This window comes from Callorhinus ursinus, unplaced genomic scaffold, assembly GCF_003265705.2.
Source record: "Callorhinus ursinus isolate GAN/ISIS: 27379988/994484 unplaced genomic scaffold, GSC_fseal_2.0 scaffold48, whole genome shotgun sequence".
In the NCBI taxonomy this organism is placed as follows: Eukaryota; Metazoa; Chordata; class Mammalia; order Carnivora; family Otariidae; genus Callorhinus; species Callorhinus ursinus.
This window is the reverse complement of record NW_027397110.1, coordinates 9,764,754-9,778,276: the sequence shown is the minus strand read 5'-3', so window position 1 is coordinate 9,778,276 and position 13,523 is coordinate 9,764,754. Positions and strand designations below refer to the sequence as shown.

At 46.9% G+C, this 13,523-nt stretch overlaps 2 protein-coding genes across 6 annotated transcripts in view; both read right to left on the bottom strand.

The window, feature by feature from the left end:
• The window catches only part of BAIAP2L2 (BAR/IMD domain containing adaptor protein 2 like 2), a 25,023-nt gene extending 25,022 nt beyond the window's left edge, over position 1 (bottom strand). The window contains exon 1 of the mRNA XM_025882285.2: position 1. This exon is cut by the window's left edge and continues 794 nt beyond it. The gene's annotated coding sequence lies outside the window, so the exon portion shown is untranslated.
• Positions 2-132: 131 nt separating this feature from the next.
• PLA2G6 (phospholipase A2 group VI) overlaps positions 133-13,523 on the bottom strand; it is a 60,406-nt gene continuing 47,015 nt past the window's right edge. For 4 of the 5 annotated variants that reach the window (XM_025881810.2, XM_025881807.2, XM_025881811.2 and 1 more), the window contains 5 exons: positions 3,533-3,669; positions 2,977-3,131; positions 1,689-1,856; positions 1,116-1,189; positions 133-915 (listed from right to left, as the gene is read on the bottom strand). In XM_025881810.2, coding sequence (XP_025737595.1) covers positions 771-915; positions 1,116-1,189; positions 1,689-1,856; positions 2,977-3,131; positions 3,533-3,669 — 679 coding nt within the window. In that variant the 3' untranslated portion in view covers positions 133-770. Of the gene's footprint in view, positions 920-1,115; positions 1,190-1,688; positions 1,857-2,976; positions 3,132-3,532; positions 3,670-13,523 lie in introns of all 5 variants that reach the window. The other variant, XM_073882774.1, reaches the window with a different exon arrangement.

Sequence of the window (13,523 nt, the reverse complement as noted above, 5' to 3'; positions counted from 1 at the left end):
CCCCCCCCCCCCCACTGGGGGAGGCCGGGAAACAGAGCACTTATCCAAGGGGGCACAGGATGATGAGTCAGGTTGAAGGGAGCTGGGGGGGTTGGGGGACGGAGGCACTCAGCACAGTGCACACAACACGGCTGAACAGGAATCAAACCATTTATTTCGGTTTGGAGCAGCCCCTGGAGCCCCGCCCCCTCATCTACCACTTCCTGTTGGGAAGAATAACTGAGGTTCCAGGAGTGACCTTTGAGAGCGGAGGAGAGCTCCCAGGGTGGGGCAGCTCTGAGGGGCGCAGGTGCTGGGTGTGTGTTGAGGAGCAAAGTCGGGATAGGGAGCTCCGCTCCTGGGGCCCAGCCTTCCCCTGCTGACGGGTGGGCAGCAGCCTGTTTCGCCAATCCCCGTCCCCCCCAGGGAAGAGGGCAGAGAGCGGAAGGGGTCTTGGGGGGAGCGGTAAGACCCCCTTAGTGTCTAAATCACCAGGTCTAGGGGCTCAAGCATCAGTTGTCCTTGGCTACCGGGGAGAGGGCCCGAGTGAGGCTCTAGGATTTTTAAGCCTGGAATGACTAAAGGTGCCAGAAGGTGAGGACAGTGGGGTCAGGCCTTGGGGACCAGCCTCCGGCAGGAAGCCCAGCGCCCTCTGAGGCCCGGTCTGGTCTGTAGATGCAGAGCCGCCCAGGCCCAGGTCTGCCCAGGTGGCGCGCTGGGTGGGCATCGCCCAGCCTCTCCATCAGGGGCTGGGTGGGTGGAATGAGGTGGGGGTGGCTGGGAGCCCAGCCTCACGGTGAGAGCAGCAGCTGAATGAGCTTCTGGAACTGTTCTCGGTGCTCGTGGATATAGACCTCAGTCTCCCACAGGGCATTGACCAGCACCGTGTCGCTGACCTCGTCCAGCATGATGTCTGTCCCCAGCTGGGGGTTCAATCTGTCTGGGTCAAGGAGGAGGGCTCACCCCAGGAGGCTTGGCTTGGGTGGGGGGACAAGAGCGAGGACTGGGGTGGGCTCGGGACCCAGAGCAGCCGCTTGGGGAAAGGGGAAGAGCGCACGAAGGGCTGGGTGGGGAAGGTCACTGGGTCTGGCCAGGCCGGGGCATGGGGCTGGGGCCAATGCCGGCTGAGTCCTCACCTGAAGTACTGGATGCCAACCATCTCACACCAGGCCTGGGCCCGGTCCACGGCCCGCCCATCCGCATCTGTGCACTGGCAAGAAGTGGGCTCTGTGAGCGTTCAGCACACACTGCACCCTGAGTCACTGCCCGGGCATCCCCTGGTTCTAGTCCGGCTTAGCCACCCCACCCCCAGTGGAGTCCCCAGCCTGGGCTGCAGTGACTCTCCCAGCTGTGGAACAGAGGGGCCCGGTCTGTGGTCTTCCCGGGCAGCTTGGCAGCACTGCCTGGTGGGGAGTGGGGCAGGGCCTGAGTGGACAGGCCTCGGGGTCCCGCCCCCTGCGGCTTGTGTCCCACGCGATAGTCTGGGCTTCCACACGGGGCTGTGTTCGAAGGAAGGGCTCCACGGTTAAAGGACGCCTGAAAGCCCCCAACGGTACGTGGTCACTAAGGGTCCCTGCCAACACTGAGACGGAAGCGGGGACCCTCTACCCTGAGCTGGCTAACGAGGTTCAACAGAGCCTCCCTGACACCCAGGGTCCCAGGGGCTGAGGCCGGGAGGGCAGTGGAGCTGGGGAGGGGCCCATACTCACACAGTCCACCACCATCTTGCCCAATTCCTTGGCCCCAAAAACGGTCTTGGCCAGTTCCCAGGGGTTGCTGGGACGGAATACATCCACACAGGTCACGGGCACCTGTGGGGACCTCCCTGTCCCCAGAGAGACCACAATGGAGAGCTTCTTCACCTTGTTGCCCTGACCCTGTTGGGGACAGGATGGGGGTAGTTGGAGGGGCTCTTCCCGCCGGCAGACCCTTCCCCAGGCGGCAGGAGCAGAGCCTGCGCTGTCCCCTCCTTTGCTCTGCAACAAGCTCCGCCGCCAATATGCTGGGCACCTTGGCAAGTGCCCCCTCCCCGGGGGGGGCTCATCCACCACAGGAGGCCACTTAGATGATGAAGACCCTTCCCCATCTGAATCTTCGAGTCCCTCCTCCTCCAGAAAGCCTGCCCTGCCCTGTCTGGCCCCTAGAGGGCGCCTGCCTCTGTGCGGGCCGCCCTTGCGGTGTCACCCAGGGGCTGCATCCGGGGCTTCCTGACGACCACAGTGAGAACGGCAGCCTGCAAGGACCTGGCACACTAGGGGTCAGGCAGTGTCCTACACATGTTACAGAAAAGCACGCGGATGCCTCATGCCAGTCCCCCCGCAGGTATCATCACTCTCCCGTGCAGTGGCTGGAGTGAAACACGGTCGCAGAGCCGGGATACCAACCCTGTGGCTGTCTGGCCCCGAGGCCTGAGCCCACCGCACAGCGCGGCGGCTAACACACATGGGCCTTGCCCCACCTCTGTGCTAAGCTCCTTGGGCTGAGGGCCACTTCTGTTCCTCCGGATCACTGTCTCCTCCCTAGAGGCCTCTTCCATGCGCCCTTCCCGAGCCCCCAGGTCTCTCAGCAGAGGCAATCCTTCTCCCAGGGTCCTGCACAGCCCTCCATCACAGCACGCGAAATCCCTGGAGCGGCATTTGCAAACAGTCTCCTAGACGTGAGCTCCCCAAGGGCAAGCACGTGTTCCCAGGCTGGGCAGTGGCCAGCACTGAGGCTGGCATGTCCTGGTGTGCCCGCCGCTCTCCCCACTAGGCGCCCTTCACCACTCACACCAGATTGGGCCTCAGAGTCCCTCTGATTAGCACAGAGCTCTGGGCAGACACCACCCATCAAGCAGGTTCAAGTGTGAGTTAAAGCTGCTATCCAACGCACCAATGAATGAGCCTAAGGATAAAAACCACGTGCTCTCCTAGGAGGCGATCCTTAGTAAGATTTGCTGAAACACGGTGGCTACAGGGGACGGTCATGCCCAGCCCCTCTGACTGGAGGTGCTCTCACCTTGCGGATCATGTCCTGGTTGTACTCATGGATCTCAGTCATGGCGTCCAGCGTGGGATTGTTGGCCAGCAGCCCACCATCCAGGAAGCGCCCATTGGGCCGGAAGTAGGTGGGGGCTGCCCCACTGCTCCGGGCAGCCCTCCACACCAGCTGCTCTGGGGGGGTGAGGGAAGAAGGTGGCCCAGTGGCACAGGGAACTGGTACAACGCCCATGCACTGCAGATCTCAGTGTGCATGTGCATGTGTGTCTGTGGGTCTGCAGGAAGAGGGAGAGGCTGGGAACTCTTCAGAAGCACGACCCACAGGTCATGCTCTCTGGCCCTGCTGTCCGGGTAGAAGACAGGGTGCAACTGAGAGCCCCCAGGAGGCTCCTCTAGGCTGCCTGAGGCGGAAGAGCTCCCCAGTTCTGCCTGCCCTCGGCTGATAAAGACTGGGGACAGTGGGTGGGATGGTGGTGGGCCGGGGGTGCCTGGCAGCAAGCCTATGACTCTGACCCTCCACCCCGTAGCCTCTTAGGCCGACTGTTTCCCACAGATGCATCAGACATGGTTTTAACCTGAGGGCTGAGTTGGAGGCTTGAGGTTAGTATTCTGGCTGAATCGAGGCTCCCGTACAGACTCCGGGGCATCATAATTCCGGAAGAGGTGGAGTTCAGCAGGCTGCCGGTCAGACAGGGTCCCTGTCAGCATCACCCTGGAGAGAAACAAGGAGCAAGACAGCTGATCACTGACTTAGCCACCCCTGAAAGTCCACTTTGGCAAGTTTCATCCAGATTACCGAAGGCGTTATCCTTACATCCAGTGATCCTGCTTCTGGGAGTTCATCCTAAGACATGCTCATGCATGGGGGAGATGGGCATACGCAAAGTTATTAACAGGTTTGTCAAAGCAAACCAATGGGCGGGCGCCTGGGTGGCTCAGTCGTTAAGTGTCTGCCTTCGGCTCAGGTCATGATCCCAGGGTCCTGGGATCGAGCCCCACATCGGGCTCCCTGCTCCACGGGAAGCCTGCTTCTCCCTCTCCCCCTCACCCTGCTTGTGTTCCCTCTCTCACTGTATCTCTCTCTGTCAAATAAATAAAATCTTAGGAAAAAAAAAAGCAAACCAATGGAAACAGCAGAAATGTCCATCAGCGGGATGTTTCGATGCACCACGGTTCCCCTACCCCAGGCGGTCTGTGTCACTGCAGAATGACTGAAGAAGCACTTTATGTATTGATGGGCACTGAGCGCCAAGGTTTATGGTCAAGTGCAAAAAGTAAGGTTTGGGACAGTGTGTGCAGTATGCCACCATTTATTTAAGAACAACACCCAAAACACTGAGGTACCTATTTGCTTGGTCAGAGGGACCCATGAGCAGAACCTAGGAACAGTGAGCTGCCTCTGGGGCAGGGGACAGCTTGGTGGCTGCAGCTGACAGACAGCAGTGGGAGGAGACTTTTCACCATGTCGCCTTTGATTCCTCTTCAATGGTTCACCGTGTGAGTCTAGAACCTATTAAAGAAGACTCCAACTTTTCTCAAAAGACAAAAACATCCTTAAATACTGCAGGGAATGTGGACTGGCACAGCCCCCTTGGAAGTTAATATGTACAAATCTTACAAATATCTGAGAATTCCATCTAAGAATTCCATTTTGGAAAATTTATCCCAAAGGAAGAATCTGAGCTACAATAAGAGCTTCTTGCATAAAGCTATTCAGCACAACATAATTTATTACAGTAAAAAATGAACTGATCTAAGTGGTAACAATAGAGGGGCGCCCGGCTAGCTCAGTCGGCTGGCTCAGTCAGAAGAGCACGGGACTCTCGATCTCAGGGTTGTGAGTTCAAGTATAGTGATTATTGGGTATAGTTGGGTATAGTGATTACTAAAAAAAGAAAATAATAAACTTTAAGAAATAAATAAGTAAATGGTAACAATAGAATGGGTAAGTAAATAAAATATTTTGCACCCATTCCAAATTCCAGGGTCCCACATTAGGCTGGGACCTAGGAGTGCCACATTAGGCACTCCTAGATAAGGGTAAACCAGAAATAAACCTGCCCCTTTCTCACCCCAGAGGCTGTGAGGAAAGTTACCTTGGCATTGGATAAATGAGAGCGAGAAAAAAACCCTGAAAATGTATAACCACAAGCTAACTTTCTGTAGGTTTGCAGTCTAAATTTACATCACCTGGGGGAAGTCCCCAAACCAAGAATTTAGTTATCGGGACCCTAGATGGCAGGTACCTAGGTACCTGAAAGAGACAACACAAAACACTACGGAGGAAGACACTCTCAGTCTAGGCCTCAAAGAATCCACACATATTATTTTTCAATACTAACGAACACCACACAGTTAAAAGGCGGTGGGAGAGGGGGTGCAGCACACAATGAAATAAAACATCCTAAATGAAAGCCAGCATAAACCAACATAAACAGCAAAACATACCTACATAGACTTCAGATATTTGAGTCCTTAAATAAAGATTATAAAACAGCTATACTTACAATATTAAAGACATCAAAGGCAAGCATGATAATATCTTCAGGGAATAGGAAACTATAAGTAATGGCCTAGAAGATTTGAAGAAGAACCAAAGAGTACTGCTAGAAATTAAAAAATAAAAAGGCAATAGAATTTTAAAAATCAATGGATGGGTTAAGTGGAAATTAGATAAAGCTAAAGAGAGAATTAGTGAATTGGAAAATGGGTAAAAAGAAATTGTCTAGAATGCAACATGGAGAGATAAAATTATAGAATATACAGGAGAAGTTAAAAGACATGGAAGACAGAAAAGGTTTAGCATATGTTTAATTGGAGTTCCAGAAGGAGAGGAGAGAGAAAATTAGAGGCAAGGGTTGAAGAGATAACAACTCAGGCTTCCAGGACTAAGAAAGGCAAAAACCCAAAGATTCAAAACTAATAAATCCCATGCAGGATAAATTGGAAGTAATTCATATCTAGTTATATCATGGTATAATGGCAGAACGCCAAAAGCAAACACATAAATTAAAACATCCAGAGAAAAAAGATCAATTACTTTCAAAGGAGTAACAGACTGAAACTGATTTTGCAAGGGCCACAATGGAAGTTAAAAGATGATAGAATGATATCTTGCATGTTCCCCAAGAAAATCATCAGTCTAAAATTCTATACCCAGCAAGAATCAAAAGAAAATAACTTGAAAATATTTTCAAACAATTCTGCTGGCAGAGAATTTGCCACCAGGAGACCCTCTCTAAGGAAAAGTCAAAAGACTATACTTCAGGCAGAAGGAAAGTGGTCACAGATGGAAGTCTGAAATGCAAGGAAGACTGTAGAACAAAGAAGTGAGAGACACCTATACACACACATATGCATATGCATACACACACATACAAACACATAGCCAACAGTGTGCTGGAGCCAGCTCATACTGGCTTGTAAGAACCTATTGCTAAATCCCACAAGGTGGTTGTTAAATGGTTAGTAACTTGAAATTGGCCATGGTGGGAGTCTTTATGCCATGGGAATTAGTGAACACTATAAATCAGGGCTTCTTCCCCTAGAAATCTGTTTTCCCAGCACACTACTGGATAAATCTAAAGGAAAACAAACTTTGAAAGATAATAATAATGTCTTGTGAGCTTAAAAAAACAAGATAGACTTCAAATACAGGGAAACACTTATACATATAATGGAATTAAATTATTTTATAAGCCTTGATTATCTGAGAGAAGGGTAATGGTATCAATTAAATTTAGACTTCCATAAGTTAAGCATGCACTAAGAAAAAAAGAAATGAGTGCACAGATTTCAAACCACGGGGAGGAAATATAATGATCAAAATTATTCAGTAATTCTAAAAGAAGGCAAAAAAGAGAAAAAGAAATGCAGAATAGGTTGGCACATACCATCCCAAATATATCAGTAATTATGTAAATATAAATACAAATATTTATATTTATAAACTATTAGATTAACCACATGAATCTTCTGATAGTCAAATCAATCAACTAAATCAGACTTCACTAGTTAACGTAAGTCAATATATTACCATGCACTTAAAAAGTATAAATGGATTAAATGGTCTAGGTAAGAACAAAGAATACAGCTTAGATTAAAAAACAAATCCAACTATAGGCTATTTACAGAAAACACATTTAAAACATAAGGACTCTTTTTTTTTTAAAGATTTTATTTATCTGAGAGAGAGAGAATGAGAGACAGAGAGCATGAGAGGGAAGAGGGTCAGAGGGAGAAGCAGACTCCCTGCTGAGCAGGGAGCCCGATGTGGGACTCGATCCCGGACTCCAGGATCATGACCTGAGCCAAACATATGGACTCAAGGAGTATCTGGGTGGTTCAGTAGGTTAAGTGTCTGCCTTTGGCTCAGGTCATGATTCCAGGGTCCTGGGATCAAGCCCCGCATTGGGCTCCTTGCTCAGCAGGGAGCCTGCTTCTCCCTCTCCCTCTGCCTGCCGCTCCCCCTTCTTGTGCTCTCTCTCTCTCTCTCTCTCTGTCAAATAAATAAAACCTTAAAAATAAATAAATAAATAAATAAAACAGGGACTCAAGAAGGTCGAGTTAAAGGGTGAATACAGATATACCATACAAATATAACCAAAGAAAGCTAGTGTTTCTGTATTAGTATCAGGATAAAATGGGCTTTAAAGCAAAAAGCATTCCTACAGATAAAGACAGGTATTCCATAATAATAAAGATTCCAGTAACCAGAAAAATATATAAAAATTTAAATATATATACACTTAATAACATAGTGTCAAAATATTTAAAAAGTTGACAGCACTATAGGGCAAAAGGGCAGTTCCCATAGTAGGAGATTTCAATAGAGCTTTCTCAATAATCGATAAAAATGGACAAAGGGGTTGTCTGGATGGCTCAGTCCATTAAGCGTCTGCCCTCAGCTCGGGTCATGGTCCCAGGGTCCTGGGGTCGAGCCCCGCATCAGGCTCCCTGTTCAGTGGGGAGTCTGCTTCTCCCTCTGCCTCTCCCCCTGCTTGTGCTCTCTCTCTTTCTGTCAAATAAATAAATAAAATCTAAAAAAAAAATGGACAAAGAATTCTTAACGGTACAGCAGAATTGAAAATTTTAAACATTCTTAGCTATATGACCTAATCGACTGCAGAACTTGGCACTCAATGCAAAATCTATATTCTTTCAAATTAGATGTGGGACATTTATAAGAATTGACTGTAGGGCAGCTGGGTGGCTCAGATGGTTAAGCATCTGCCTTCGGCTCAGGTCATGATCCCAGAGTCCTGGGATTGAGCCCCACATCGGGCTCCCTGCTCCTTGGGAGCCTGCTTCTCCCTCTGCCTCTCTGTCTCTCATGAATAAATAAAATAAAAATGTTAAAAAGAATTGACTGTAGAGAAGTCCACAAACCAAGTCTCGACACATTCTGAAGGACTAAAATCATACAGAGCATATCCTCTGGCCACAGAGCAATTAATAACAAAAATACAACTAGAGAATTCCCTAAGTTTAGAAATTGAGAAATGTACTTTTAAGAAACTATGGTTAAGAAACTACAATGATGGGGCGCCTGGGTGGCTCAGTCGGTTAAGTGTCTGCCTTCAGCTTAGGTCATGATCCTGGAGTCCTGGGATCAAGCCCCACAACGGGCTCCCTGCTCAGTGGGGAGCCTGCTTCTCCCTCTGCCTGCCCCTCCCCATGCTTATGCTTTCTCTCTCTGTCAAGTAAATAAAATTTTTAAAATTTTTAAATAAAATTAAATTTTAAAAAATTATAATAAAAATTAGAAAGTATTTTGAACCAAGAAATCATAAACATGCTTATGGGATATCATTAAAACACTTCTTAGAGGGGTGCCTGCCTGGCTCAGTCAGAAGAACGTGCAATTCTTGATCCTGGGGTCATGAATTTGAGCTCCACATTGAGTGTAGAGATTACTAAAAATAATTTTAACTTTTTTTTTTAAACATTTTATTTATTTTTTGACAGAGAGAGACACAGCGAGAGAGGGAACACAAGCAGGGGGAGTGGGAGAGGGAGAAGCAGGCTCCCCGCTGAGTGGAGAGCCCGATGTGGGGCTCGATCCCAGGACCCTGGGATCATGACCTGAGCCGAAGGCAGACGCTTAACGACTGAGCCACCCAGGAGCCCCTAAAAATAATTTTAACTTAAAAAAAAAAAAACAGTTCTTAGGGAAAAATGTTTAAACTTACACATACACACATATGTACACATATATTATACAATACAACCAAAGGTTAAAAATCAATGAGCATCATTTATTTCAAGAAGTTAAAAAAAAAAACAGCTAAATATACCCAAAGAAAGTACAAGAAGGAATAAAAATAAAAGCAGAAATAAATGAAGCAGAAAACAAACACACAACAGAGAGCCAATGAATACCCAAGAGTTGGTTTTCTGAAAGATTAATCCAATGGAAAAGCCTGTAGCAGGACTGGTAAAGAAGAACAGAGAAGGTGTACATAATTAGGACTGAAGGGGGCATCACAACAGATGCTGAAGACATTAAAAAGATAAGAGAACATTCTGAACAACTCTATGCCAATAAATTTGAAGAGCTGATGAAATTGACATATTCCTAGAAAAACATAACCAAAACCAACTCAAAAGACATTTAGAAATTCTAAATAGTCTTATAAACATTAAAGAAGTTAATGCCACCGTCAAAAATCTTCCTCCAAGCAAACTCCAGGCCCTAATGACTTCACTGGCAAATTTCACCAAATACTCAAGAAGAAGCAAAGTCTTTATTATACTACCTTTTCCAAAAAAATAGAAAATAAGAGGAAATACTCTCTCAAAACCAAAACCCGGCAACCCCCAAATGGGAAAAAATGGGTCCAAGCTCATTCATGAACGTGGATGCAAAAATCTAAACAAAATATTAGCCAGCGGAGCCCCTCAGAACTCTCTCTGTAAAAGGCGCCAGGAATTGAAAGCAGGAACTAGGAAAGGTGCCTGTACACCTGTGTGAATGGCAGTGTTATCAACAACAGTCAAATGATGGGAACAACCTAAACATCCATCGGGAGATGAACAGACAAACACAATGTGGTGTATCCACACAATGGCATGTTATTCAGCCTTGAACAGGAAGGAAACTCTGACACGTGTTACAACATGGATGAACATCAAGGACACTATGCTCAGTAAGAGGGGCCAGCTGCAAAAGGACAAATATTGTATGGCCCGCTTCCAGGGTGTCCCTAGAGCAGTCAAAATCCTCGAGAGAGAAAGTAGAATGGCGGTTGCCAGGACCTGGGGGAGCTGGGAATGGAGTGTTGTTTAATGAGAACAGAGTTTTAGTTTTGCAGGATGAAAACGTTTGGGAGGTCAGCTGCGTACCAGTGTGAATGTACTTACCACTTACTCAACTGTACTTAAAAGGGTTTAGATGGTAATTTTTATGTTACGTGTATTTTACCACAATTAAACATGGTCAAATAAATAAATGGTATCTCTAAAAATGTATAATTTACAGTAGCACAAAACCCATGAAGAACCCGAGCCACTGATGTGCTGGATCTCCAAAGAGAAAACTATAAAACCACACTGAGAAATTTTAAACCAATGGAATGTTTCACTCTATTCTCTAATTGGGAGACTCAGTGTTTTCAGAGGCCATTTCTCCCCGCAAATAAGCGTACGGATTCAACGTAATCTTTATCAAAGTTCCAGCAGGATTTGATTTTCTGTAGAACTGGGCAATCTGATGCTACCATTTACGTGGAAGCACAAATAGCAACAAGTAACCTTTGTACAGCATTTGTGTGTGCCAGGTGCTTTCCTTCAAAAAAAAGAATATTTATTTAAGCAATCTCTACACCCAACGTGGGACTTGAACTCACAAACCCTGAGATGAACAGTTGCATGCTCCTCTGACTTGAGCCAGCTTCAGGTGCTCCACCAGGTGTTGTTTTTTTTTTTTAAGATTTTATTTATTTATAAATAAATATATAAATAAATTATAGATTCCTGGACCCTGGGACCAGGGCCTGGGCCGAAGACAGACGCTTAACGACTGAGCCACCCAGGCGCCCCCTGGTGCTTTCTAAATATTAACTTTTTTTCCTCCTCATGAAAACCCCAGGAGGAAGGTAGTATGTTATTCCCATTTTTGAAAAGAGGAAACTTCAGGGCACTTGATCTCAACCACTTCTCTAGGGTGCCTCCAAGAAAGCCGTGATACCCTTGAAGACGGACAAGGTGGGAGGCTCTGCTGTCCCAGAAATCGGGACTCGTCATAAAGCTGAGGAACAGAGCCAGCCCACAGAACAGAACATAGTCAGAAACCACCGAGCAGACATGGAGGGAAAGACAGACTTCTTCACAGGTGAGGCTGGGGTAACTGATTATTCATGTGGAAAACATGAAATTGGGTTTCCCCTGATACAAAAAACAATTCTAGGTTGATAAAGACCTAAACGTGAAAGACAGATCTAGAGAGATTTCTGACCTGATGGGGAAATTGCTTCCTGCCTCAGGCTAAGGAAGGGTTCTTGAACAAACAGAAAAAGCGCAAACCATAAAAAAAAAAAAAAAAATTATAAATTCTACTACATTAAGAACATCCATCAACAAAACACTGTAAAGAGAATGAAAAGACAAGCCATGGAGTAGGAGAAAAGATTTAAAATCTATTTATATATCCATCAAAGGACTAGTTTTCAGAATATAAAAAAGATCATTAAGGGTGGCTCAGTCGTTGGGCATCTGCCTTCGGCCTTCGGCTCAGGTCATGATCTCAGGGTCCTGGGGTCGAGCCCCGCATCGGGCTCCCTGCTCTGCGGGAAGCCTGCTTCTCCCTCTCCCGCTCCCCCTGCTTGTGTTCCCTCTCTCGCTGTCGTCTGTCAAATGAATAAATAAAATCTTAAAAAAAAAAAAAGATCATTAAGAAGCCTCTTGGGGTGCCTGGGGGGTTCAGTCGGTTAAGACTCCGACTTTTTTTTTTTTTTTTTGACAGAGAGAGAGAGAGCACAAGTAGGCAGAGAGGCAGGCAGAGGGAGAGGGAGAAGCAGGCTCTCCACTGAGCAGGGAGCCCGACGTGGGGCTCGATCCCAGGACTCTGGGATCATGACCTGAGCCGAAGGCAGTTGCTCAACCGACTGAGCCACCCAGGCGCCCCTAAGCCTCCGACTCTTGATTTCTGCTCAGGTCATGATTGCAGGGTCCTGGGATTGAGCCCTGAGTGGGGCTCTGCACTCAGCGGGGAGTCTGCTTGAGATTCTCTCTCTCCTTCTGCCCCTCACCCCTGCTCTCTCTCCCTCTAAAATAAATAAATGAATCTTTAAAAAACAAACAAACAAAAAAAGAGGCTCTTAGCCCCTTGGAATTGTGGGTTCAAGCCCACGCTGGGTGTAAAGATTACTTAAAATCTAATACATACATACATAAATGCCCTTTTTTTAAAAAAAGATTTTATTTATCCCTTTGACAGAGAGACACAGTGAGAGAGGGAACAGAAGCAGGGAGAGTGGGAGAGGGAGAAGCAGGCTTCCCGCTGAGCAGGGAGCCCGATGCGGGGCTCGATCCCAGGACTCTGGCATCATGACCTGAGCTGAAGGCAGACGCTTAACGACTGAGCCACCCAGGCGCCCCCATAAATGCCTTTTAACCCCCAAATCCCACAACCCAATTTTACCAAAAATAGGCAAAACACTTGAACAGGAACTTTACAAAAGAGGAGAGGCGAACAGCCTTTAAAATATCTAAAAAGGTAGGAGCGCCTATATGGCTCAATCAGTTAAGCATTTGACTCTTGATTTCAGCTCAGGTCATGATCTCAGGGTTGTGAGACTGAGCCCTGCCTTGGGCTCACACTGGGCTCCATGTGTGGAGCCCACATCACTACCTTCAGGAAGCTCCCCCTGACCACCTTGCCCTCAGTCCTCCTCTGTCAGCTCTGAGCCCAGCTCAGAGGGAGAGAGATTCTATTCTCTCTCCCTCTGCCCCTCCCCAAATCCCCTCTAAGAAAAAGAAAAGAAAAGAAAAGAAAAGAAAGAAAGAAAGAGAGAAAGAGAGAGAGAGAAAGAAAGAAAGAAAGAAAGAAAGAAAGAAAGAAAGAAAGAAAGAAAGAAAGAAAGAAAGAAAGAAAGAAAGAAAGAAAGTCCAGGAAATCCATTGCACATCAGTCGGGACAGCAGCGCCCCCGGGCGGTAGGGCAGGAGCTGCGAAGGGGCTGGGGACCTGCTCAACGGGCTTTGGGACTTGGCTGGTGATTATGTGGGTGTTTGCTTTATAATTATTCACTGAACTGGTGTATGTACTTTTCTAAATGTATGTTCTATTTCACCATTTAAGAGAGAGAAAATATCTAGGATAAAATACACAAAAATGTTTTTAAAACATCTTTTGGTTTTTACTACATGAATAATATTTCCTCCTTTTTACTTTTATTATTTTTTTGTATTTTCCCAATTTTTCTTAAAAAACTATGCATTATTCTTAAATTAAAAAAAAAAAAAGCTAGCTTTATTATGAAAAGAAATCCTCCCTAACCCACTAGGCCTCGCTCACACATCACAACCTCCAGGAAGCTCTCCCTGACCACCTCGCCCTCAGTCCTCC